General features: G+C 52.8%; 1 protein-coding gene across 3 annotated transcripts in view; it reads right to left on the reverse strand.

Moving 5' to 3' along the window:
- Positions 1 to 26,879, reverse strand: part of MGLL (monoglyceride lipase) — a 113,684-nt gene that overhangs the window by 43,832 nt on the left and 42,973 nt on the right. For all 3 annotated transcript variants that reach the window (XM_040628366.1, XM_008697812.2, XM_008697811.2), the window contains exon 3: positions 26,713 to 26,819. In XM_040628366.1, coding sequence (XP_040484300.1) covers positions 26,713 to 26,819 — 107 coding nt within the window. The remainder of the gene's footprint in view (positions 1 to 26,712; positions 26,820 to 26,879) is intronic.

Here is a 26,879-nt window from a genome sequence, read left to right on the forward strand (position 1 = left end):
CCAATGAAGGTCTGGCTTGCTTTCTGTGCTCCTGTGACACCCAATAGCAGAAAGCCCGTTAGCAACGGCACCTACCAAAGTGTAAGAACGGAAGAGCAATGACAAATGTTTTAAAAGTAAAGGAACCGCATCGGGAAGCTGAAGGCTGTACGTCCATTTGCTGCCACCAAAGGAAAAAAAACCCACGTACAGTCATCAGCCTACACACGGCACTCATGCTAAAAACGTCCTTGTTAGGCTCCGAGGGCAGAGTGGGGAACAAAGGGAGACTCAAAGTCCTAGGGCCAAGGGACCACAGAAGCGATGGGATCCAGCTGACGCGGCGTCTGTCCCCAGCCAGGGCAAGGAAGAGCATGCGACCAGGGACGTTCTGCTTCCTTCTCCTGATCTTTCTCTTTTTACCGAACATGCATATGGCAAAAAGTCCAAGATCACAGCTTGTTGGCCTGAAAAACAGTTTGTTTCCCTCAACAAAAGCCATTTCCTCCTCTTGTGTTTGCTGCTGGTCCAGGCTTCCTTGCATGGACACAGGGAACAGCGTGCTTTGGTGCCCCCAGCAACCAGAGCGCTCAGTTACCTTCCACCAAAGGAAACCTGCCTTTGCTTCTAGCTCTCTGCAGCATCCAAGTACACGCTCAGCTTTACAAAGGACATAAAGACAGAAATTAATTTCTTTACTAATTGACGACAGCTTGAAAAAGGTATAAAGATGCCAGAATTCAGCATATGGGCTATGGAAACACATTTTGGCTCAGATTTTTTTTTTTTTTTTTTTTTAGCTGTTACAACATGCTTTATAATGTAACCAGCTAAAAGGCTGTTAACGGTGTGGCATTTTAGAAATAATGCATTTTCAGGATTTCATGTTTAGAGGGTTTATTTGAAAACATCCTACTCTCCACTGTATAAATAAGAGAAAACAGCATGACAAAAAGTGTCATAACCAAGGTTCTTGGCGTCTACTAAGAAGATCTCTCTTTTGCATCATGCTGTAGGATGACGACTCAGTTTTGGAGAGCGGAGGGAGGCTGGTTCGCACTCGGGGACTAGCGATCACCTCCCACGTGTCATGCGTGTGGGGGCCATTCTCCTGTTTGTATTCTGCCTCCCGAACAGATTCCGGGTTAGCCCAAATCCTCCAGAAATACTAGACCTTTCACCCAGATCTTTCCGATGAAGGTTGAATACACAGAAAGTTTATAAACAGGCAACAGCTGTGGGGTGGGGTGAGGCGTTCACTCTCAGAAACTTCCAGGATGCGATGAGATCAAGGAATAAAAAGTCCGTGAGAAAATAACAGGACGCTGTGAAAATTCTGAATACTGCTTGACGCACATTACAGCACGCCGTGTGATTACTCCATGAGATCGGCAATCCCCAGGGTTTGAAACTTCAGAAAAATGTTAAATATATTCTTAAAAACCTTCCTGTATTTAGAGGCAAGTAAAAGGGAGGAGGTCAAAGGGATAGGCAGCAGTGCACCAAATCAGGCAAATTCCTGACCTAACCCGGCTTTCACAGAATACTTCATGTTAAAACTATTTTCTCCATGTCCTTCAGACCATCTTGATGCTTGTCAGGGAACAGATTAAACAGACTTGTTTTGACTAATGTACGGGACTGCATACCCTAAACCCATTGGTGGGCGGAGCTCCTGGAAGACCATAGAAAGGATCTGGGTTCAAATCCTGACTCCTACTTTGTAGCTGTGTGAGTGTGGGCCGGCCACCTTGCTGCTGTGCTCCCGGTTTCCCCTGGGTTAAGACTGCCCCTGGGGGTATGCGGCGGGCAGGTGGCTGGAGGCTACACAAGAGAGCAGGGAGAGGCAGCTGTTGGCAGCATGGTGTCTGTCCAGCCTCCCCAGCACAGCCTTCCTCCCTCGGGCCAAGCAGGGCTGGACGGGGGTGCTACGCCCAGAACAAGCTCCCCTCCAGAGACGGTTGTCATGAGCTCTCCCTGCGAGCGGGGCCAGAGGAGCCACAGAGGATGAACGGGGAAGGCTAACTGCGGCACTGACTTCTTACCAGACCAGCTGTGAAACTGCCTATTTTTGCCCACTGTGTTAACAAAAGTGCTTGTGACTTTTCAGAGCTCAAACAGAAGGGGACACCTGGCAGCCCGGAGCTCGGGAGAGAGTGGCCCAGATGGGAACAGGTGGAAATGCAGATGTGCCAGCAGGGTGGAGGCGGGCAGAAGACAGGGCTCCCGGGGTTGAGGACAGGAACCCACGTCCTGCTAAAGTGGGAAAGTCTTCCTGACTCTGTTTCAGGGAAAAAAACCTGAAAGAAAATACAGGCGACCAATTGCACCGAGTTTTCTCATATGGGAGCCCCACCCCATATCACTGTTGCTACGTTTCTCCAAGTCTCTCCAAGCTGCTCATCACCCCTGTGCTGACGGCGGCCACCCCCTTTCTGAGAGCGAAATTCTCCCCTCCCTGGACTCACAGATCCGCCGTGTCCTCCTGCCTTGCTGGCCCCCTCCCCACCCCTCACTCGGTGTGGAACTCAGCCCATCTTGTCCGTCCCCTAGAAGGCCCTCAGCTTCTCCCCGAGCACTCAGGCTCCCCTGCCCAGCGCCCCCACTCCACAGCGTGACTACACTCCACACTGTGGAACCACGCCCCCGAGACGGTGAGCTCCTGGGGGCCGGATGCCGTATCTTTGTGGGGGCCTAGCATTTTTTTGTCTCTAGCATCTAGAAAGTGCCAAGTCCACAGCGAATTCTCAGGAGTAAGAGAACTAACCAGAACCAGAGACTGTGGTTTATAGGGTCACAAATGAGAGGTTCACTCCAGGCGAACGGGCTACAGGGTCTCAAGTCCAGCCCGGCCCCAAATGGGCACAGTCACAGTATCTTCCATCAGGTGGCTGTCCAAAAACTTGTGAGACATGGTCCCAGGCTCCCTGGGGACACCAGCTTCCACGATGACACCCGTCCAGCTCCTCAAAGACTGTCTCAAAGGAAATACCCAGAAACTGCGATGGGTCTGGAGCCGTTTCACACTCGAGGTCTCTGGGACTGGCTCACAGACTCTTGAACCTATGACTCAGTCAGAGCCCAGAAAGGGGAGCTTTCCCTGCAGGAGCAGGATTTCACGAGGGAAGGGGCCCCAAAGGTTGGACAGTAAAAGGTTTGAGAGTAAAGAATGATTCGAGAGAAGATTCAGAAATATTCTCCAAAATGCCAAGTGTTGAAAGTAATTGTAAGCAAATATCGATGGCCTTGTGCCCATACTCTGTGGATCTCACTGGTGTGGTGCACGGAGGGCGATTTTAGTTTCTTCCATAAAAGCACACCTGCCCTCCGTGGCCTCAGAACTTTCTCCCTCTACACCAAGAAGAGGCATTTGGCATTCAAAGGAACATCCGAGTCCACTCTGAGTTCTTCTGAACTCAGGGTTGTGCACCGGAACCCGCTGGCACTGCGCCTTCCTCCATGACGCCCGGGAGAAAGCCCGCAGTGCTGGCCACAGCTCACCGACGTGCTCCCGGCATCGTGCCAGGGGCTAAGCTGCGGCCCCCACAAATTCCCGTGGTGAAGTCCTAAACCCCACTACCTCAGGATGTGACTGTGTTCGGAGACAGGGCCTTTCAAGGGGTGATTAAGTTAAAATGAGGTCACGGGGGAGCGCCCTCTCCAATCGGACTGGTGTCCCTACAAGAAGGCAAGACTAGGACACAGACATGCACAGAGGGATGACCACGCGAGGACGCAGGGAGAAGACGGCCATCTGCACGCCACGGAGAGAGGCCTCGGAGGAAACCAACCCTGTGGATCTAGGACTTCCAGAGCCATGAGGACGTCCATGTGTGTCGTTTAAGCCCCTCCCCCCTCTGCCCGCGGTGCTTGTTAGGGCCCCCGGAGCTGAGCCAACTAATGAGCAGGGCACCCTTTCCCTTGTGCTCCCACAACCACAACTGGTCCGCCTTCCCTCCACACACCTCAGTTACGGACGCTGTTCTTGTGCAAAGGTAATTCTCTTTGCTCGGAGTGCCACCCTCCTCTGCCCACCTCCCAAGCTTGTCCCCAGCCACGGATCCCCCTGCAGACACACGGCCTCTGTGCTTCTTGCGAGGCGCCCTGTGCCCCTGCCGCAGGGGGCTGCTCCCTCCCTCCGCGTGGAACGCCCCATCCTGCCTGCAGCCTGCATAGGGCCCTTTGCTGAGATGCCTGTGGTCTGGTGCAAAGTCTGATCTCTCAACACCAGGATTCCGGCCATTCTCGAACTGAACGGGGCCAAAGTGAAAGTTTCAGAGGGTTTTCCTGTTATAATGCCTTTAGAATATATAAAGTCAGATAATGTCCATTTTAAAAGGAAATTCCATTCATCTTTTATTCACCCAGATGTTTCCTGAGCACTTGCCATGTGCTAGGGTGGGGGCAGGCCGCGGAGAGATGAGCGAGGAGCCCCGTCCACACCCCAAACAGGCCTGTTGTCACTTCGGTGGAATCGGACGAGAAACACAGAAAATGTAGAGCAGGTCTGCTGGTGGGAGGGTGCCAAGCAAGGGGCAGGTGGGCTGTGCACGCATGCGTGTGTGGGGTGGGGGTGACAATTTCAGAGGCTTGTGAGATGGTGATGTTTCAGTAAAGATGAGAAGGCAGTGACAGGAAGCTAAGCAGACACCTAGGGAAGCTTGCTCCCATTTCCCATGGCACAGGGGACAGCGTGTGGAGGCTCCAGATGGGGGCCCTGTGGGCGGGAGCACAGGGAAGCCAGTGATCTGGAGCGGGGCAGGGATGGGAGGGTCCCTGGAAGCGATTCCCAGTGGGGGGGGTGTGGGGTGTGGGGCAGGGGCTCCCTGCCGAGGAGTCACCTCTGTGTCCAGTTTGCTTCCCAGCGAAATTCAGGGCTCTTTTCCTTCTGGGTTTGCTGTGGAGACAGAATCAAGAGTCCCCATTCTGCCTGCAGACTGGTGGGTGGCCCTGAGCAAGACCCTTGCCCTCTCTGGGCCTTGGCCTCCTCGTCTGTGCGGGGAAGGAGAGAATCCATATCTGCTCCCATCTAGCTTCAGTCTGCTGCAATCCCCTTTCCCGATGTCAGAAACAACTAACAAAAGAGTAGAGGGAAGTACACAACCGCGGGAGCGAGTCCCAGGGCCCAGGGGCAGGGGAACAGAGAATGCCGCAGACGGCAGGTGGGAGGCTGGACCCGCAGCGACTCAAGGGAACGTCAGCCTGTTCTGCTGGCAAAGCCGCTGGCCCCAGTCAGTCACACACACATGCACAGACGTGCACACATACGTACACACACACGCACAAGTGTGCACATGTGTGTGCGTGCACACACACTCCCATAAACACGTGCACACAGCTGAAAGGATATACCACACAACAGGATACTGGTTGTTTCTGGGTAGTCTGATTAAGGTTAATTTAATTGTTTTTCCTTTTTTTACATTTTCCAAAATTTGTACAATGAACTAGTATTTTGTCATTGAGGGAAAAGATAGAGGCTGCTTTTTTTGGAAGCCACGTCTGTACCTATGTACAGACACATAAAGCACGACAACAAAATCACCCAGCTCTGCAATCCACCTACAATCATATCTGCTCTTGAGAAATGATTGTAATTGGAGGTACTGCGTCCATGCGTTCAACCAACGCACGGGGGCTCGGCTAGGTGGTGAGGATAGGAAAATTAATGAGCGGGGCCGGGGGGAGGATGTAGTGGCAATCAACCCAAAGGGCCCTTTAACACAGCAGTGATGCGTCTGCTGGCTTGGATCACAGCCATCAAGACAAGACCTTCACCTCCACCGAGACACCCGGGGAGAGAAAAAGGCACTTATCAGAAATAGCTCCAAGAAATGCTTTCCATTCTATTCTGTCAACTCTGGCTTCTCAGAAACACACCTGGAAGCTTATCTTGGTCACATGGTCGGCTGACCGCACACACGGCTGCAAGTCTCCCCCGCTTTCCCAGGGGCCCCTGCAGCTCCTCCAGGCCAGGCCTGAATCCGGGCTCAGGACTTGCCTTGACCGACACAATGCAGCGAGGCGATATACCGCCAGGTCTGAGCCTAGGCTCAAAAAGGTCTTGCAGCTTCTGCAAAGCCTGCTTACCTGTTGGCTGAAAGAGACCAGCCCAGTCACCTCCATGGCCTCGACCACCCCAGCCCCCAGCCGATGACCCTCAGGACACAGGTGTCCTTGGACTTGCGGCGGAGCCCGGCCTGACACACTGACTCTCAGGTTCATGAGCTAGAGGAATGGCCGTTGTCTTCACCACTCAGCTGTGGGTGCTTTATTGCATAGCAATGGATAATGATTGCTGTCATGAATGTCCCTGCACGAGAAAACCTTGGCTTTATTTATTTATTTGTTTATTTGAGAGAGAGGGGCATGGAGACAGGCAGAGGGGGAGGGAGAGAGAGAATCTCAAGCAGCTCCCAGCTGAGCATGGAGCTCGGCGGGCTCGATCTCATGACCCTGAGATCACGACCTGAGCTGAAATCAAGACTCGGATGCTTAACCCACTGAGCCACCCAGGTGCCCCAGCCTTGGCTCAGTCTAAACTGGCCCTCAGAGAATTTTGTTTTAGACCGTGAGGCTCTGGCTGAGAGAACTGTTCTCCTGTGCTGGACGTCTGGGCTCTCCCAGTCCGTAGCAGGGCCTTTTGGAGGTCAGCCGCTATGGCAGGAGAAGGGCACAAATGATAACTTGTCAACAAGCATTGCATCTATCGATTATTGTTAAAATTGTTATTTATTTCTAATTTACAAAAGACCTGAATGCAATCTCAGATTTGCTAATCTGATCACTTTGGTGTGTTTCTGCACACTCACATTCTTAGGTCCGTACTTCCGTATAATTTTGTGTTCTGATCTTCTTTTTCCTTCCAAAAACAGTTGTCTATTTTTACCCTTAACAATATACCTTGGAGACCTTCCTAAAGCCAAAATTAGAGATGTCTCTCCTTCTTTTTTACCCGTGACATATGAATGTGCCCTAGTCTACCTAACTATTCCTCTGTTGGGAGGCATGTGGGTTGTTCTGGACTGTTCCCTAGAACAAGGCTTGTCTCTCTGGGCACACCTCACAGTGTGCTTCCACTCTCTAGGACAGAAGCAGAAACATGGACTCACTGGCCAATTGAGCATTTTAAAGGGAAGACAGTGGCAGAAGGAGACTTCGCAAAATCCACAAGCCAATGAACCCCCTTCCTGCAAAACCCAGCCAAGCGCCCCCCTTGTCCTGTGTTTTCTGGTTTCCATCACCTCCCTCCTCTCCTGGGCTCCTTCCCTTTTGTCTTTTCCCACAGCCTCAAGTGTACTTAGCAGGAGACGTGTCAAATCATGTTATCTTTCCTGCCTTAATCTAAAAAGCATGTGCGCTTTTAGTTGCTGTATTTTTCTAGAGGGGAAAAATCACCCCTCCCCAGTTTGCTTATTCTTGTGCCTTTACTTTTTTTTCTGAGTCAGCAGTTTACATTTAAAAAAAAATTTACCATTTATAAAATACCAGATTCTCCTGGGAAGACTATAAAAGCAATCACTGCAAAGACAAGAGACACGATATACACAGAAGTAAGTACAAAAGAAACCCAAAGAGAAGAAAAGAACAGCGGAGAAGCACGGAGCACCCTCGCCCTGTCACGCCAGGAGCCCGCTGCCCCACAGCTGCTCCTGCCGTCTGGAAGGGTGAGGGCTCCGGACCGGTGAGGGCTCCGGACCAGTGAGGGCTGCAGGTGTTGGCTGCCGACAACGGGGACTGCCATGTACCCTTTTTCTGGAGGTCATGAGAACCCAGCAGCGTTCTCAGGGGCTCAGGGGTCAGGTGTGAGGCTATTGGTCCCCACACATGGCCAAAGTGGGCACAGCTCTGCTCCCACAGTCACACCCCGCCGACTCCCCGGCTGTTGGCAAGAACAGAGCACAGGCCAGCTGCTGAGCCCAGGGCGTCTCCAGCATCAGACATTCCTGGGCCTGAGTTTTGGCTCTGTCCTTGGGGAGTGGTGCACAAATGCCCTCTGACCTTCACTGTCTTTGTTGCTAATGGTAACCCTAATAAGGACAGCATGCAGTCCTGGGGGGGAGGGGAACACCGGTCCTCCTGTGAGCAACATGAGGCCCAAAGGCCACCCGATGACTTCATCAAGGTCAACGCTCCAAGGTGGCAAAGAACCTGGTGCAGGGGGACATGCGGGGCATGCGGGCATGACCCCCACCCAGCAGGGCTGCGACCCCCTTTGCTTGGTGATGGCTCTCCATCTCCACCCCTGCCCTTGAGTTGGCAAGCCCACGTGGAGCGGGCTGGACCAGCCTGAGTTGGCCGGGATGGCACCCCTGAGTTCCTCGGTTGTCTTCCCTGTTTCTGGAGGCCCCACCTCCCACGTGTGGTGTTCTGTTTTGGTCACTTTGGTGGGTGGCTGGTTCAGCACGCGGGGGTGGGGTTGACTGCCCGACCTCTGGTGCTTCCTTCTGTGAACTCAGGCCCCAGCCTGCGCTAGGTGCCCACCGCTGACCCCCAAACCCTGTGACCTGCCAGGCTCATCCACCCACGTTCCCATCAAGGTCACGGCAAGCTCCTCCGATCCCCTTGCAAGAAGGAGACGCCTAGATGAAATGAGAAATTCTCTCCCTTTTAGGGAATCAGAGCTGCTGTTTCCCTCGCAACCATAAAAGGCAAAATAAGGAAGAAAACATATATATAAAAAGCTCCATACCAATATGCTCTGAGACCGTAGGAAATGCTTCAGTCCTGTTCCAGTTTCCTCGACTGTAAGATGACAAATCTGAAGCCTCTTGCTGAGGGCTAGCGGGAGACGCAGAATCATCGCATAACTGCTCAGGGACTCCCACGCTTGCTGTATGGGAACTGGATTAATTCTCACAGAGCCAGCACTACGGATCTCTATTTTACCAAGCTGGAAACTGAGGCACAGAGGGCTGACGTGACAGGCAGAATCCACAGCTGGCTGGCTCTGCCCTGAGCCCCTGAGGCCCTAGTCCTCAAGCCCCGGGTCCTGGAGCTGTGGCCTGCGCTCCGCACCCTAGCAGGCCTCACACCCTTCCCCCATCGGCAGCTGACAACCACGGGGAGAGGGGGGAATGTCAGAATGAAAGGGGTTTTTGGGAAGGCGTCTTGTAAGATGTGTTTTTAACTGTGTGTCCTCTGGTTTGCACATCCTAGCCCCTTAGACAGTAACATTCTCTGGACTCTGCATTCTGTTTTACAAATTCACCCTGAACCCAAGTGAGAAGGTTGTCTATGAGGAACGCAACGTTTGACAAGATGGTGGGGTGTTTTGTGTGTTTTTATAAGTGCTTTTTGGCATCCACAGGCTTCTGGGCAATGACACCTGGGTTTGGGTGGTCACCCAGCGGTGGCATCCAGGAGGGACCGTGCTAAGATGGGCCCCTCAGACATGGGGCTGTTCTTTTGGCCTACACAGCCCCATCTGCATGGGGGGGGTACCATAAGTTGCTCAACACTAAGAAGAAAAGCAGAAGACAAAACCTTAATTCAAACAATTTCACTTCTCATGAGCCACTGTGACCTGGAAACATGGGAAAAACCACAGTTAAAACTATGTGCACGTTAGCCATACTCTGTTCTTTACGAAAGGAAGAAGGAGTTCGTTAAAAAATATATATATGGAAAGGTTTAAATATCTGCTCACAGGTTCCTGAAGGATAAGTTTGCTTCCCAACCCAGCCCGCCTTCCTAAGTCTCATCCCCCTACCCACCAGCCACCACAGTGGTCTCGGCTAGGGTCATGATCTCACGGCTGTGAGATCAAGCCCCGTGTTCAGTTCTACACTCAGCGGGGAGTCTGAGATTCTCTCCCTCTCTGTCTCCCTCTGCCCCTTCCCCCCCTTTCTCACTCAAATAAATAAATAGATCTTTAAAAAAAAGAAAAAGATATTTCTATCACTACTGTTAATGGAAAACCAGAGTAACTTACCATAAACAGAGAGTAACTGTCAGAGACTGCCATTTGCCTACCCGGTATCTAGTCCCTCCTTCTTAGTAACTTAAACCCAATTTTATTCAGTTTGGCAATGTACCTGGCTAAAGCACTCTATCTCCCAGTCTCCCTAGCAATTAGGCGTAGCCATGAGACCAAGTTTTAGTCACTAAGATAGGAAAGGAAGTTGATAGATAGAACTTCCAGAAAGCTCCTTAATAAGAAGGTAGACATTACTTCTGATGTCTGAAATATACATGTGATGTGATGGCTGGAACTCAAGCAGCCATTTTGGACCAAGAGGGAAACTTGAGGCTGGATGGTGTAAGGAGATAGAAGAAAGCTGGTTTCTTGATAACACAATGAAGCCATCATCTCAGGGTATGTTAAGCATGTCTTTTATTCTATTATTTGGTCATCTGGGGCCTGACCAACCCTGGGAAAACTGCCCCTCCTAGAGCTAACCAATTCCTAGAGAATACCAAACAACTTGCTTTTGAGGGCCCCTTTTATATGCAAACTAACCAATCCTGAGCCCACTCCCTGCCACCACCTCCAGGCTCCTCTATCAGGCTCTCCCCCTCCAGGCCAATATCTCCCTGCCCTAATCTCTCCAGGGTCAGGAATCAGACAACTAGGGACCACTCTTATGCCCCAGAGTCAAAAGATGATTCAAACTAGCCAATTCTAAACCCGCTTTACCTTGCCTCACCTGTTCCTTCCCACAGAAACCACAATAAAGGCTCCTGCCCACAGTTCCCCCACTCCCTCTGCCTCCTGACCCACACTGCTGCTTCCCCCCCATTGTGGCCCTGCCTGGTGTGGAATACTCTCTCCTCTGGGAACTGTGAGTGACAAATTATCATTTCAATGGTGGTGATCTCCTGACCTGTTGACCCCACCACACCTGAGTAATAATAAAACCTACACTTAAAACATCTGCTCAGAATATCTCCAGACTTCTTTTCAGTGAGAGGGAAAGTAACTTTTTCTTGCTTAATCCACTGCCAAGACTAATCTCTGTTCTAGCAGCAAAACGTAATTCCTAACTTATATAGAACTCATAACATAAATATATATGACTTAAATCGAACAGAGATTGCCTGTATACTATTTAAAATTACCTTGAGTTTCACCCCGGATGGTTCAGGCCTAGGTCAATAGCAGGACAGGTCCTAGGTCTTTTCTAGGGAGACCTCCCTCATCCCTGCTCTTTGCCCCAGGTTATGGGGAATCGTCCCACCAAGTGAGGAATATAATGTCCCCAACCTGTGAATGTCGGGCTTGGCCGTATGACTTGCTCTGGGCAGAAATGATGATGGGACAGTCTGAGCCTAGACTTTAAAAAAACATCACATGGTTCTATCGCTGTCTTGTGTCCCTGATGTCACAGTTGGCCCACTGGCCTAAGGAGGAGAGACAAGTGGACAGAACTGGAAATCAGCTGACCTACAGATATGTGAGAAAGACAAAGTTATTGTCTTAAGTTAATCAGCGTCGGGAGACTTGTTACACAGTGTCATTGTGGTGATTGCTGACTGAGTCAGTCAGGAAGAGCAGCCATCCACAAATACTGATTGCTTTCTTATTGTTAGAAACAGCTTTAAGTGTATCCCAGTGCATATACATAATAAACATAAAATATATTAACACACAACACACACACACATTCTCACGATCAGTGACTTGGTTCTTGGCCTCAAGGGTTTTATCTTAGCTTTGGAACTCTCCACTTTCAAAGACCACAGAGATTAGCCTGATGCCCGGTCACAAGCTCCAGCAGGACTGTATGATCGTTCCGCAGATGAACCGATTCCATCAGAGAAAGAAGCTCTCTATTGAGCTTCCTGAAAGACAAAGCCCCCAAGGAGCCTTGGGGGTAACCGAAGAAGCTGCAAGGGTGCTGCAAAGTGGGGGAGGGGTGGGTCCTGCTAATGAGAGAGAACCCGTTGATGCCCATCAGGGTGGGTCCGAACCCAAGCTCACCCTGACTGGGCTGCATCAGCCACGCGGTACTGACACCTCGTGAATGGACAGACGCCGGCTTCCTGCATCTCCGATGTGGAGGAGGAATGCACACTGGCTCGTACTCGGTCAGTGCCTACCAGCGTGCAGGTGCTCGCTATGTGCTACCCCGTCAAATCTGTACGACCGCCTTTACAGACAAGGACCCTGAGGTTCCCTGGGCCCTGCACGTGCTGTTCCTTACCTCCTCTGTCGCATCTGCCACTCCCCTTGCTCCCCCTGCCTCCCCTGTCTCCTGATCGCTCCCCTCACGAGCCAGACACTCTCCTACCTCAGGACCTTTGTACTGGCTATTCCCTCTTCCCCTCGAGGACCCGTTGCGCCTCTTCCCCTCCCTCAGGTCTTCGCGTGGTTGCCACTTTCTCGGTGGGACCAGCCTATTTAGAACGGCACCCAGCCCCCCCTGCGCTGCCCTGCTCTACCCCTGTTTTGATTTTTCTCCCTGACGCTCACCTCCAAGTTATAGACTCTCTAGTCATTCGTTCCTGCTTAGGGTCTAACAAGGGCAGGGATTTTTGTCTGTCTCATTCACAGCTGTATTTCCCGTGCTTAAGACCAAGCCTGGCCATGGCAGGTGTTCCACAAATTACACTGTGAACAAATAATCCACGAGTGAGCCTGGGGGATGTGAAAGACAATGCAAATTGTCAATAGCAAGAAGTTTTCCGAGCAAACTGAAGCCCCACAGTCTGCCTGCCCGCCTCGCACAATTAAACCTACAGCCGCACTTCTCTCTTCCGGCATATTCCATTGTTAGCTCTGAAAGACAAAGTGTCAGTCACTTTTCTTAACAATTCTGCTGCGCGGAGGGAGGAGAATGGGGGAAGTGACAATTTTCTTTTCTCTCTTGCTTTTTAAAAAAGGCCTTAAGAATCAGATAAGTTTTATGGGGAAACCAGTCGACCTATCATGTCAATGACAAGCTATTACTAATGGGGAAATACCATCCTTGAAAATGTGAGTAAACATCACTCCTTGCAGGTGAGGACGCTTTGGGAGGCCCCAGGCACAGATCTGGAACAGTTCCCGTCGTTGCAAACCAGCACCCCTATTCTGTAACTGTGGCAGCTGTGACACACAGGCCAGACCGGTCCCAACCCTGTCTCTAGGCGCCCGGCTGACGGGCCACCGTCTCAAAGCTCTCCAGGCCCGTCCTCACGCCTCTCTTGGCCCCTGGACCACACACGCACGTGTGACCAAACCCAGCCCTGTGCCTGGCACGCAGCAGGTGTTCAGTGAAGCTCGGTTCACCTCCCTCTGGGTCACATGCCCGAAGGGATGTCTGTGTCCACATGTGGTCATTCGGACAGCTTGACCATGGGTGTGCTCCCACATCTCATCTCACCTTCTGCTCAGGGAGGCTTCTTTAGCTCAGAGACAGTGCTGTTTTATCAAGATGTATTGAGCCCAGGGAGCCTGATGACTTTGGGGGCTCTTGGTTGGTGGGTCAGCTGGGAGGAAGGGGGGCCTGCCCCAGAGCCCCCCTGCTGAGCAGCCGGGTGGGGGGGCCCTCCCTGCACCCAGGGGCCTTGGAATCTGTGCCTTTGGCCTTCAAATGAAGGGCTGTGGACGATTCCTCTCCTTTTTTGGTAAAAGAGAAAGTTTCCACTGAATAAACCCTCTAAGCAATTTTTCCGATCTGGTGACATGTGTACAATAACCAGGGAAAGAAATTATTATTATTATTATGGTGCCTAAACAATCCAGGGCTTCTCCCCAACTCCAGAAAAAGAGACAGCTGGCCCCTCTCACGTTCAGTCTTTGCTAGCAGCCCTGCCCTGCAGGCCTGGTTTTCGGCATTGAAGAAAGGAAGCCCGTGGCGTGGTAGAGAGAGTGCCACCTTCCAGACGAAAGCAGAGCAGAAGGAAGGGACAGAACTATGTTGATTGCATGCAGAGCTTGCGCTGGGTTCTTTGATTCAAGGTTTCTAGGGGAACTCTCCAGCTCATTACCCAGATGGGAAAACTGAGGCTCAGAGAGGTCAACGGACTGGTCTCAGCCACACAACCAGAAACAGAGGGCCAGCCCCGAACCCAAGTCCCTCTGCCTCCATCCGGGAGAGCCCCATAACGGAACACCTGCGGCTGAGCTCAAGCTGAAAGCAGCCAGCCAATCCCTGTGCAAGGCTCGCAGGATACTCTCAGCACGGCTGCCAGGGTAGGAGCTGAGGCATGGGGGCGAAAGCGCTGTGTCTCTCCTCCTAGCTTCGGCCCTTGCTGCTGTGTCGGCCCCTCGGCTGGGCTCAGGTGCCCCCTCTGGGAGTCTGAGCGTCTCTGAGCAGAGCTTTGGCGGAAGGTGCGCCCCGGGGAGCTGGCACGGCGCCCCGACAGACTGCGCGTCACGAGCTATTCCCGGAGCCGCTCCGGTGCTCTGTCAGATGGTGCAGACACCCCAGGGCCACCTGCGGGGGGCTGGGCCGCCAGCCAGGCTGCTCGGAGGCACAGCACCAAGAGGGGGCCTCACTGGTGGGACAGAGCCTGCCGCATAGGCACCGCACCCAAAACCATCTTCCAAAAGCAAAAATCCCAGCAAGCGGAAAGAGTACAGGGATCTGAATCGGTTTTGGCACTGGATGGCTGTGTAGCCTGGGGCAAGTTACTCTACATTTCTGAGCTCGCCTCCTCAGTGGGCACGCTGCCCGCCTCGCCACTTTGTTGAAAGGATTAACTGGGGTGGTGATCCGTGGAAAAATGACGAGCACACAGATGACAGATTTTCCCGGGTTGTAAAGTGTCATTTGGTTTTCTTTAAATAGGGCCCGTCCTCTGGTCCAAATTCATACACACATACACAATTCTCCAGTCTGAACTAGGGCAAACCCAGAGAGACCCCTGTTTTCTATCAACATGCCTCGAAATGCAGCAGGTGCTCACAGAACAGCTGTTGTATCCTGGGGCCTCAGAAGGACACAGAGATCTGCCAGTCTCGGCTGGTGTTCTGGGAGCACTTACTGTGCCGAGGGAAGGACGCTCGGGGAGGGAGGCAGGGAGCCGTGGGGAGGCCAATGGCTGTGGGGAGGCCAACGGCTCTACCTTGTGGCTGTGACTCCTCAGAGCCTGGGCGGGGGGGATTGCTGGCTTGGTTCAGGGCTGGGGTGAGATGCGATGCGTGAGCGGGTGTCCCTTCTCCAGCGGGCAGTACCACCTGCACCCGGCCCCTGCTTCCAGGTTTGGGGTAGAAGCCCATGGACTGCAGGGGGAGCACCGGTCTGCACGCACGGCCCTGTGGAAAGGCCTGGAGGCTCCACCCCTGGCACTTTTCGCCCGGTCCGTGTGTTGTATCAGTCACTCAGCTACAATAGCCCGGGATTGGGGTGCGGCCGGTCTCACTGTTTGTAGATGAGGAAACTGAGTCCCAGAGAGACCCGGCACACAGCCAGTCTGCGGCCGGGCTTGGCTCTAGAACTCAAGGCAGGGCCACTCCAGCCACCTTGCGTCTCTCATGTCCCACCTGCTCACCTCACAGGACTGGCCTCTGGGGGCCCAGCTCTCCAGGCTCAGAGCCACCCCATCTTCACACGCAGGGCTCCTCATTCTCAAACGTCCAGACAAGCATCGAAGGTGCACGGCACCCCAGGCTGCTTGCCGAGAGACCCAAATGTGCCTCGACATCCCAGGCAAGGTTGGGGTCCCTGGGTTGGCTTTACCTTTTTTCTTTTACCACTGATAGGGGAGAATCAAGGCACGGACAGGATTCACGAGCTGTGAGCGGGATCCTGCCCTGGCCCTCCTGCTCCCGGCATGGCCCATCATCCGTAAGCGAAGACGGAGACCACTCCACCAGCCTTGGAAGCAACTTGTGGGAATGAAATTCAGCAAAAGCTACGAAAACCCTCAAAAAAGGTGTCGGAACAGTGCAGCTACTTATTTTTCCCAGTGTAGACTTAAAAACTGTGTACCTCACATGTACCCGTAAAAACCGTGTACTTGTACATGTGTATACTGCAAACTGTGCACTCGGAACGGGCCCCCAGAGGCTGATGAAGCCCGGCGCCTGCTGTCACGAGGCGCGTCTCCACCGCCCGCTCCCTCGCCTGTGTTCTGGCCTGCCCTGCCCGTTGGCAGCACGGCACACGGTTATTTTTAGTTCTCGGTGGGCCAGCCGTTTCCTGGTCATGTGCTGCTTGAGCTCCCACTTCAGGAAGGCTCACCAGCCAGACGCCCCCTCCCCCAGGCAGCCCCTGCGGCCCCCTGAGGCATCCGGTGTGGGCCTGACACGTCCCAGGGACATGTTCAAATGCAGCCAGCCCTGGCTCTACCTGTTTCCAAATTTCTGTGAGGAGCTGCTTTTCTGGTCCATCTGCAGCCAGAGTGATTTTGAATGTTCATTTACGAAAGGGCGGTGGTGGCCGGTTCCAAGCCTGGGGGAGGCACAAGGACCCCTTCCTGGGAAGCTGGAGTCCAGGCCTGAGCCCACCATTTGTTGCCAGGACCTTGACCCCGCACCTGTCCCCATCCCCCTGGAAGAGAAGAAGGGCCTTTCTTGCAGGTTTGCCGCAGCTTGCTGACGTGTCAGCGACCACTAAGTGACTGTCAGGGTCACTATTTGGGCCTCGGTTAGGAGCATGCTGTAAGAATAGGCATCGCTTGCTGACCTGCGCCCGGGTCAGCTCCTGCTCTAAGTGCTTTTCAGATGGTCACTCACAGGGGTTCTGCAGCGAGGACCGATATCATGAGTTCCACCTCACAGGTAAGGAAATGGGGGTCCCCGGGGTCCGGTCCTTGGCCACGGCCGGCAGCCGGTGAGTGCCGGAGCTGGGATTTGAACCCAGGTGGCCACTCCAGGATCCCTCTCACCCTGGGCAGCCACATTAGGTCACTCCCCTCCGCGTGCCCTTGGTCTCAAAGTGTGCTTCAAGAGGCTGCGTGTCCCCGCTACTGATTAGGGACCCATGTGCGTTTCACCCGACCGGAATGTCTTTAGGAAAATACTCAATATTCGCAGATGGGATTATTTTTATAATCCAAGGTAATTGTTACCTAAGCCAGGGGCAGACTGTTTCAATTTAGAAGGTGCCTGGCGCGTGGCAGGGGGAGCCGGTCTGCTGGAGCTCGGCGCTCTGCTAGGCCTGCCCGCACGCGGACCCAGCCAGGGAGCGGGGGTGCAAGGGAAGGCACTCATCTCAAAGCAGGCTTTTAAGGCACCCGTGGGGGCATCTGCTCAGCACCAACTAAGGGTATTATGAAACAACTGCTAAAGGGCATCAGCCCTATTGACAGCCTGAAGCTGCCCCGGACACTAAGAATGCCTGGCCAGCCTCCAGTTGTGTGGGCTCTGCAAGCTCAAGGCCAGCTCTCACTCAGCTGCAATGGGAACCTCCAGGATGTGCCCAAGGCCTCCAGGAACACGCAGGAGTGTGCCCTCTGCTTCCTGAGGGGCCTGCTATGGCCAAGACTGCCTGGGGTGCGGCTCCCGCCCCGATCCAGGTGGGGACCTCTGCTGTCCAAGCGCAGGGCCCTCCTGGACAAGTCCTGCTGCGGACCGGGTGCAGAGCCTGGGGATTGTCGACCTCCCCCTCTGCTCTACGCTCTGCCACCATGACCCTGCGATCCACAGGCTCTCTTCGAGTTTTGTTCCTTCCCCCTTCCACACCTCTATCCCTCCCATTGCTCCCCCACCCTGTAATCTCCCAGAGATGGGACCTTATTTGATGGGGGTAGGATACCATCCTCAGGGAACTGCTAAGCTCATTTATTCCACAAAACCATGACACCTCCCCCCAGGAAGTGACCAGACTCTCAGCTGTGCTAAGGAAACGGGAAGAAAGACAAGACAAGGCTCCAATGCCGGGGGAAATGCAGGAGGAACTAAGAGTCTAGCAGGGGAGGCAAACGTATGAACAAATAACTAAAAATACACAGTGGGAGAAGAGCTGTCCTTGAGCGAGGGAAGGATGGCCCGGGAGCACTGAGGGCAAAGAAGGGAAGGAAAGCTGCAGGGAGATGCGAGCTGGGGCTGCAAGCTGGGCTCGGTGGGGGTGGGCAGGCCAGCGCTGGCCACGGGAGGCGACCAGGTCCCTGGGGAGGCTGCAGCCCCAGTATGCGCATGGCCTTTGGCCAGTGTCCGCACAAAGCTGTATGTTAGGAAGCAGCTGATGCTTCTGGGGCCTTAAAATACCCTTGGCCACTGTGGGCAATACTGAGCTGCTTGCAGGTGGTGATAGAAGTCCAGCAGCTGACCCATTGGACGGCAGCCAACCCCTGCCTCGGAGCCCCGGTCCCGGCCATCGGTGAGGCTCTCGGCAGCAGCACGTCGCTGCTGCTCCTGTGTGGCTGGACCGTCATCCTCCAAATCCGGCCCACACCCAGTCACCTGGTTCCCGGGCTCTGGCCACCAAACTCAATGGTGGCTTCTCAACCATGAACACCCTGGACAATGGAGGGAATCCAGTATGCCCTTCCTACCACATGCCTGGTGTTCTGCTTCCCCAAAGCTCAGTATTCCCACCTTTAAAGTGGGAGGACACGCCTGTGACTCATGGTGTCAGCCTGAGACAGGGGCGCTCACTCCCATGTCCTGCCCCTGCTTCTGCGTCTTTGCCCGGCTGCCTGTTCTCCTGCCCCACCCCTACCAGGGGCGTCCCGATGCAGCACAAGCCTCAGCCCTCGTGGGGCTCCTTGGCAGGGACTGCCAACGCCCTGCCCTTTCTCCTGCAGTCTTCCTCCCTCCCAGCTATCTCAAGTGCCACCTGCCTCTCTTGGAGTTGGCAGGGTCCCATGGCCCCACCCTGATGACCTGTGCCTCGAGCAAGGGCAGGGTCCGTCTGAGTTCTGGGTGTCCCATCCCCCAACAGGGCCTCCTGGGTAGTGCCCATGCCTGTTTGCTGAGGTGACCCTCCCCTGGGCCAGCTGTCCTCCCTTCTCTGCCCTGATGCGGGAACCCCACTCTGACATGGTAAGGGAGGAACTTGGGGAGAACACACTATCCTTCGAGAACGCGCACACAGCAGACTCCCTGGGCTCTGTGAAGCCTAAGGAAGAAGAGCAGGTCTGGTGCATTTGTGGGAGAGGGGCCAAGAACAGGGGCTCCGGGACTGCGGACCTCTGTCACCTGCATACCCGTCCTCTGCTGTCCTGCCTGGAGAACGGGCCTACGGATGCCCAGGCTATAGGTTTGCCGTGCAGAATAAGTGAGATGAAATGGCCCAGGACAGTCTCAGCCCACAGTTAGTATCCACACGGTAACTAACTACTGGCCCTATGTTGTACAGAACAGGGTGGGTGGCTCTTGGGGTGCTCTCCCCACCTGTGATAACTGTACCTACTTCTAGGCGGTCAGGAGGGTCACACAGGCATTGTTTCAAAAGCCTCACACGTGGACAGCCAGGGGTACAATAACTATTAATAAGTATTAATTGAATGCAAGTATCATCTCATCGTATAATGACTCTTCTAAATACCCCATGAGACAAGTCATGTGACATCCACTTTTCAAATCTGGAAACGACACTCAAACTCAGGTTTTCTACGACTATTAAGCAGTCACCCACCACAGCCAGAATTTGGAGTATTTAAGGTGAGCCAGGCACTCCCCATGGATGATCTCAATTGACCCTCCCACTCCCAGTGCTAGGGGATAGGTAGAGACTTTGAGTCTTCTCTGCTACGGATGAGAAAATGGGGACTCAGAGAGGTTAAGGAACTTGCCCAGGGTCACACAGCAAGTAAGTGGTTCAAGGGACTCGAACCTGGGTCTTGCAGACACCAAGGTCTACATTTTTGTTCTACTTCCATATATAACCTATGTATACACTCTAATTATGTACCTCTTTTCTCAGTTCCTGAACCACGACAAAGAACGTCCGTGGTGCTGAGAAGAATTTCCTTCCCTAGAATTATTCAGCCTTTTTTTTTTAAACACAGCATCACATATAAGTAATTTCACTTTTTTTTTCTCCTCCAAGTGACTCATTTGAACACTTCAGAAACTGTGTCTTCCAGACACACAGAATGATGTCTGTTTTCTCCTTACCAGAAAATCTTAAATATTTCCATCTCTGGGGCCACGTGAGTAATTAAGAAATGAATGAATACGTCCTTGGGGTAAATTCCTTTTGAAAGATAACCAGGTGGCAAATTATTAGGCCAACTCCAGCACTGAGACGAGAAACGTGGCACTGACTTTCCAGAAGCATCCATTTGGCTTTTGAAGCCTTTAACACAAACTCCTGACTCAGGACTCAGACTACAAACTCGCCTGTAGGCCTCAAAAGGGCAACTTGCTTTTGTTGCTTCCACAAAGCAGAGTAAACAAGGTGCCTGATTCCCGCTGACTCACAAGCGAATAAGTCAGTGCTCTTGGGGGAACCTTCCCCAGCAGTCATGTTCCACACTGCCGACAAAACGAAATCAAGGGCCTGGGCGGCTCAGTCAGTTAAGCATCTGCCTTCGGCTCAGGTCATGATCCTGGGGTCCTGAGATCGAGCCCCACATTGGGCTCCCTGCTCAGCGGGGAGCCTGCTTCTCCCTTTAGCTCTGCCCCTCACGCCCCCCACATAAACAATTAAAATCTTAAAAAAAAAAAAAAAAGAAAATATTACATTTCCAATTTTAACTGTATCTACAGTGTAGTTTAAAGGAAATTCTACAAAAGAAATATCGGCAGTGAACCCGGCCCCCTTTCTCCTCGCAATCTGCCGGCTTGCATCAGAACATCTGGGAGTGGGGCCCGCCCATCTGCGTTTCCACAAGCCTTCTGGGGACACCAATGTCCACTGGAGTTTGAGAACCCCGCTTCCTCTCATTCTATCCCACAAACACAATATGTTGTTGTTGTTGTCGTTATTATGACTGCGTCATTTTATAGCTGAGCAAACCGAGGCCATAGAAGTTTGTCTTTTATTCAAGAAAGAGGCAAGTGACCAAATAAACTCATGTCAGATATTTATACCCAAGATGGAAGGTCTGGGTGTGCCTACCTGTGAATAAAGGAGGAAGAGGAATAAAGGAGGGGGAGAAGGAGGAAGGGAACCACAAAGCCCTCTCGGGATACAGAGGGCGCACGGCCCACCCTCCTACACCTGCCACCCCGGTGGCCAGTTCACGGAGGTCTGTCCTCGGAGCCGGGCTCCCTGAGCAACTCAAGTGTCAAAGGGCAAATCACTCCATTATTCTCACTTGCATATTTACTAAAGCAAGAAAAGTTGACACATTTTTCAAACATTTCAAACAAAAATCTATTATGGTGACGGTGACCAATTTTTAGAATAGGTCCAGCAAGGGACCTTGACTCAAAATGGTCTCCTTGTATGGAAAACACACATATCATCTTTTCCCCTCAAATTTCCTAAATACCCTTCATGGGACTGGGTAGAGCCCCCTCGGGAACAGAACAGGGCATAACTGCCGCCCACGAACCTTCCCTCAGAACTTCCTCTTCTCACACACCCCAGCTGAGCTAGAAAAAATAAAACAAACAATCCCCCTTCAACACTTTCCCTCAAATATTTGCAGATAATTAATTCACTGTTAATCAGTTGCGAATGGCTCTTTGATACTTTGTAAACAGAAACAGAGCGGCTCTGGCCTCAGCAAACGGAGCCTCAGCAAATGTATTTTTCAGCGAGCAAGAGGGGTCCAGAGTCAGGAGGCTGCTCCCCGGGGAGGGCTCCCTTGCAGCCGCCCTGCCCCCCCCCGAGCCCGCCAAGATGCCCACATTCCAGGCAGGACCCCGGCCAGTCTCCGAGTCCCTCCACCTGCAGCAGTGCCTGCTGGTGGGACAGGGGAGCCCGCCCCAGCACCTTGCCCCTCTCTCTCGGTCACACCCACCGCTCAGCGTGCGTGGAAGTCAGAGGGGTTTCCAGTGAGTCACCGCGAGCAGCTGGTGACCGAGGGACAGCATAAGCATGAGCCCTGGTTTTCTCTGCACTATATTTAGAATGACACAGAAAATCCCATCCTCTGGTGTTTCCACCTGTTTGGACGTCCCGGAAGCTCCCCCACTCTGTCTGCCCACACCTCTCCCTCGCTGGGCCCTGCCTGTGTCCTGTCTCCTGACGGCTCCCGAAGTCTCCTGGTGGCCCTCGCTGCTTCCAACAGCCAGCCTGTCACTCCCTGCGTCAACGCCTTCGTGAGCTCCACGTATCCAGAGGGACTCATCACAGAGCCCCGAGCTTCGCAGGCCAGGGGCTGCCTGCCCCCACCCCCTGCCCCCTGGTAATGCTGCTAAACCTCAGGGTCCCGTGAGTCCTTGCACTTGGACGTCTCCCTGCACACACATAAGCATGTCAGATTGGGTATCTACATTGTGCCTGTATGGTGTCTTCCACCTGGAACTGTGGTTCTTGACCTTGGCTGCACATGAGAACCACTTGGGGTGATTTCAAAAGTCTCCATACCCCAGACACATCAAAGACCTAAGAAATCCAAGGCTTTCCAGAGAGAGGGCCCAGGCGTTCATATTTTTTGAGACTCCCCAAGGATTTCAATGGGCAGTTGAGGTCCGAGCCACTGCTCTCAATGATGGGTGCCTCTCTCCACACCCTTTCTTCTCCTGGCAGGCCCCTACTCATCCCACATGACCCGGCCACCCTGCCAGCACTCTGGGCGTCGGGGAAGCCCGTGTACCTCCTCGGCACACCCGACTTACAGGCCTCCTCTGCTCCAGCCTCCACCCACATCGCTTTCAAGCTTCACTGGACCGTTGTCCCAATCTTGGCCACCAGACTCCAAGTTCCAGTGGCCACTCTGCTGGGTCCTCTCCACAAGGATGAGACCCAACAGTGCCCTGTGGATGTGGATACTCTTACGTGGATGTTTAAAACATCTCTGGTCTGGTGGGTTTGGGATCAGAAACTCCTTCCTCTGTTCAGCCAACTCTGGTGATGCCTCCCCTCTGCTCTACACGGTGGACGAGAAGGCTGTAGGGAGAGCGCGGGGCTGACACGATGACTCAGTAAGACAGTCTCCTCCAAAGGAAGGAGTTACCGCTCAGGATACTGATTACTATAATGAAGCTGAGCATGTGATAGGGGCCGCTAAATTTTTCTGGGGAAGACAGGTCGCTCCATCACCAGCACGTCAGCTCCCGCGTCGGTGAATCTGTCCTTGCACAGCCCTTAACCCAGGCCTGCTGCACAACTGGGAACGTTAACCACTACTTATTGGTGCTGCTCATAATGACCTTTGCATCAAAACCTTATGAAAGGACAGAAGGATGGATGAGACAGACAGGAGGTGCTGTTATAGCCAGAAAACACGTACGGTAGAAATGGCTGGGAAACGCTCCTCTCCGTGAGCAACCTGGGGTATGGTGTGCCAGAGGAGCAGATGCCTACTGACAACATCCTTTCTCCACTTCTTGCTGACAGAAGCTGCTTTGTTGGCGGCAGCAAATGCACCAGGAGCAAATGAGATTTCCCTGCCTCCCTTGCAGCTAGGGGCGGAGCCATGCGGTGCAGTGCCAGCCAAGGACGTGTGGCTGGAATACGCCGGTGAGCGTTGCTGGTATGAGCCCAGCCCCCTCCTCCGTGTTGTGCCCACATCCCCTCTTACTGAGGACGTGAGGCTGGAGCGGCTCCCATGGGAGGAAAGCCACAAGCTAACAGCAGCTGAGCAAGACTGCAGATGGAGCTTCGGACAGCCGGGGTGGGAGAAGAAGAAAGTGTTTGTGAAGACGGTCAGTCTTCTGTCGCAGGCAAACTGCCCCTGACTGGTATGAGTGCTCTGGTGCGATGAGAATGTCTCCCTTGGCTCTAGAGTCTCAGAATCCTCACCTCTAAAATGGGGTCACAATATCCATCATTAAGAGGGAGTAGAATGTACCAAAAGTGCCACTCGACCAATGGCAGGAATCTTAATTCTCATTTCTGGCGAGCTGTTCACGCCGTGCGGTCATCTCGTAAAACCCTTAAAAAGCAAAGTTAGATGAGATACTAACTGAGCACAGCTCTGTGCTTGCCAGTCTACCGGGCATGCTGGAAACCCAGCCGGACAGCTACGCCACAGAAATCTCAAGATTTCTGCAGAAACAATGAAATATTATAACGTAGTTGGACAACAAGATTTAATTTGACATCAAGTTAGTGGCTGATGTATAGAAACCCGCATTTCTAGAAATCGTGTTGTAGGAACCAGCAGCGGCAGCTCCGTTTGCCTTGTAAAGCATTTGCACATCTGTCTTTGCGCCAGCCTCTCCCGGCCAGACAGAGGACCAGGCTCAGGGCAGCACTCCGGGCTCCTGGCCTTGGCATAGCTGGTCCTGCTCAGAGCCTTGGAGTCCCCCGTATGGGTACCCGGCACGGTAGGCAGTCTGCATGGTGGCTGGAGGGGGTCTGGGAGGGGGTCTGGGAGAGGGCCGGAGTGCGTGTTGGTGGGGGCGGGGAATGTTACCATGCTCTGCTGGGCCCTCTCTATGCATTATGTCACAACAATCCTGACTGTACGACAGCACTGCCTTGCCCATTTGGCGGATGAGAAAACAGAGGCTTGGAATGGTTCAATGCGGTGTCTGAGATCTCAGGTCTGGAGTCGCAGCCTAGTGGGAACTTGGACCCAGGTGCGTTTGCACCCGAGCCCACTTGCTGTCTGGCATGAAGTTTCTAGCAGCATGCCTCTGACAACGCACAGGAGTGCAGGATGACAATGGGCCTGAAAACACGGGGTTGAGGTCACACTGGCCCTGGAGAGGCCACGGGCCCTAGAACAGTCTTTCTCAGCTCTGCATTTTTAATCCTTTGTGTTCCAACTGGCCCGGTAAATGCCCAGCATTCTTCCCCTCTCTGCTATATTTGAATTGAAAGTCTATGTAGGAAAGAATGAAGCCCGCCTATGTGTCCGTATGCATTCATGCCTGGTATGGACACCAAATCATCCATATCTTATCAAGAACCTGCCGTTCTGGGTTCGAATCCCTCCTTCTCCACATGTCTCAGCAAAAGGGAATAAAGCACAAATCACTAACTGCCAGGATCCACTTCTCCAGCCTGCACGAGATCCCACGACAACGGCCTGCTCACGCGGCTTTCCCCTACTAAGTAAGCCACGGTCACTTTCATCTGTAGACGACCACCAAAGTCACACACACATTCAACCGGATTCATTTCTTGACTAAAAACCTCCCTCTGGCACTAGCCAGGAGCTTTCCAATGAGTCGCGGGAAGAAGCCGATAAATCAAGGAACGCAGAACAGGTGAACATAAACAGCCACTCTGGAACTATCTTTAGAACGTCACAGAAGGCTATGCCTCCATCTAGGTGTTATTTTGGAAACATCAAAAGGCAGGCTGTTTCTTTTCTCCTTTTACTCAAATAAGGAAGCCTTTGAAACTTGTTTTTCAAGGTTCCACAGACAAGATAAATAGGGCACAACGGGTACTCGCTGCCCCAGGTGTGGCCAAGGGGAGTTCGTAAGGAGGTGACGGACTCCAAGACTCACACACCTCCTTGAGATTCTGGCTGCAGGTGTTTGGTGTTTGCAGAGTGTGATTATTCTTTTCTTCCAGCATGGCCCTAGACTGTCCAGTTTGAAGAGGGAGGGGATGATTGCAGCAAATATTAACAGAAACAAAGACAACAGGAAGAGAAGCACTCCCATCTTGGGCTTTTACATGAGGCGCAAAGTGCCGAAGCTCATAATGACACGGTCCCCACAGTGAAAATCAGGGTAGTCCTCAAACACTGCATCTCAAACAACCTCACAAATATTGCCGGGACCATCTGCAAAGCGCTAAAGGACATCACAGCCACAATAAGAAAGAATTCAGTCAATATTCCCAGTTACGAAGATGTTTGCACACATCCGGCTTCAAAAGGACTCTTGGTAAGTCCTCATTTCCACTTCTTTATATTCAAAAAGGCCCAGCCAGCTTCTCATCCCCTGCTCCGTGTCTCTGTATTTCGCAAGGACTCCCAGGCCCTGTCATTGCTCCCCTCTCCCTCTTTTCAGCAATGCCATTTAATTATCTATTTTCATATCACATAAAACAGCAGCCATGTGGCTGGATCTGAGCCGGGACGATAGCGTGCCACGCTGAAGCTACGGAGAAATCACCGTGTTCAGTCACAGGGACACTTCATTCTTAAAGACTGTTAGGCAAGGGAAGGTCTAAATCGGGGGCCTTCCGAGCCATGAAGAATGTCACCAAAATGATGAAGGGATGACATGTGGGCTTAGACAATAAACATTGCATTTTGATGGTTATTGTGGATTTTGTTAAAGGACAAAGAATCAAAGAATCGGCCTGCGGACGTGTGTGTGTGTGTGTGTGTGTGTGTGTGTGCATATGCGTGTGCGTGGGTGTGGGTGTGTGTCTCTGTGTGTTTGGCGTTTTCTTGTGACCAATATGGCCTTTGAGACTTTTCCTATTCTCCTGGTGTGAAATGCTTTGTAAGAGTCTTGTGGTGAAAGGGGTTGAACTGTACTGTCGACGACTACACCACAGCCATCTGAAGTCCCTTGGGAGAAAACCGGGGCCCATTTTGCACAGAAAGTGCTTTATAAATGCAAGAGAGGATTCCTTGGCCTGGGGCGAGTTCTTGTATAAACAGATTCTGGCTTTGGTTTTTTTCAGTTGAGATTTCTAATCAGCCTGCATTCAATCCCAGACTCAACAGAAACTGCTGGTCAGACATATTTTTTTGTTTACATAACTACATTTTTTTTTTTACTCAGAAACATCCCATGGACAGCGTCTTTTCCCAGTGTCACCGCAGGAATCACAGGAGAATAACAGAGCAGGAGGGATGAGAAAGGTGGGGTGACAGAAAGGGGGTCCCCCAAACGGTCAGGCGCCGGCCAGCAGTATGGGCCCTGTGCCCTGGGGGGGTACTCACCATGGTCGTGGGCGAATACCAGCAGCCCCAGCCCCACCAGCATCTGAGCCAGCTCGTCATAGCGACCGCAGTGCTCCCCGGCTCCATGAGACACAAAGATGAGGGCCCTGCAGGGGTGAAAGGGAGCGGGTTAGGAAGGCGAGAGAGCACGGAGCGCAGCTTGAGCA

This window comes from Ursus maritimus, unplaced genomic scaffold (assembly GCF_017311325.1).
Source record: "Ursus maritimus isolate PB19 unplaced genomic scaffold, ASM1731132v1 scaffold_14, whole genome shotgun sequence".
In the NCBI taxonomy this organism is placed as follows: Eukaryota; Metazoa; Chordata; class Mammalia; order Carnivora; family Ursidae; genus Ursus; species Ursus maritimus.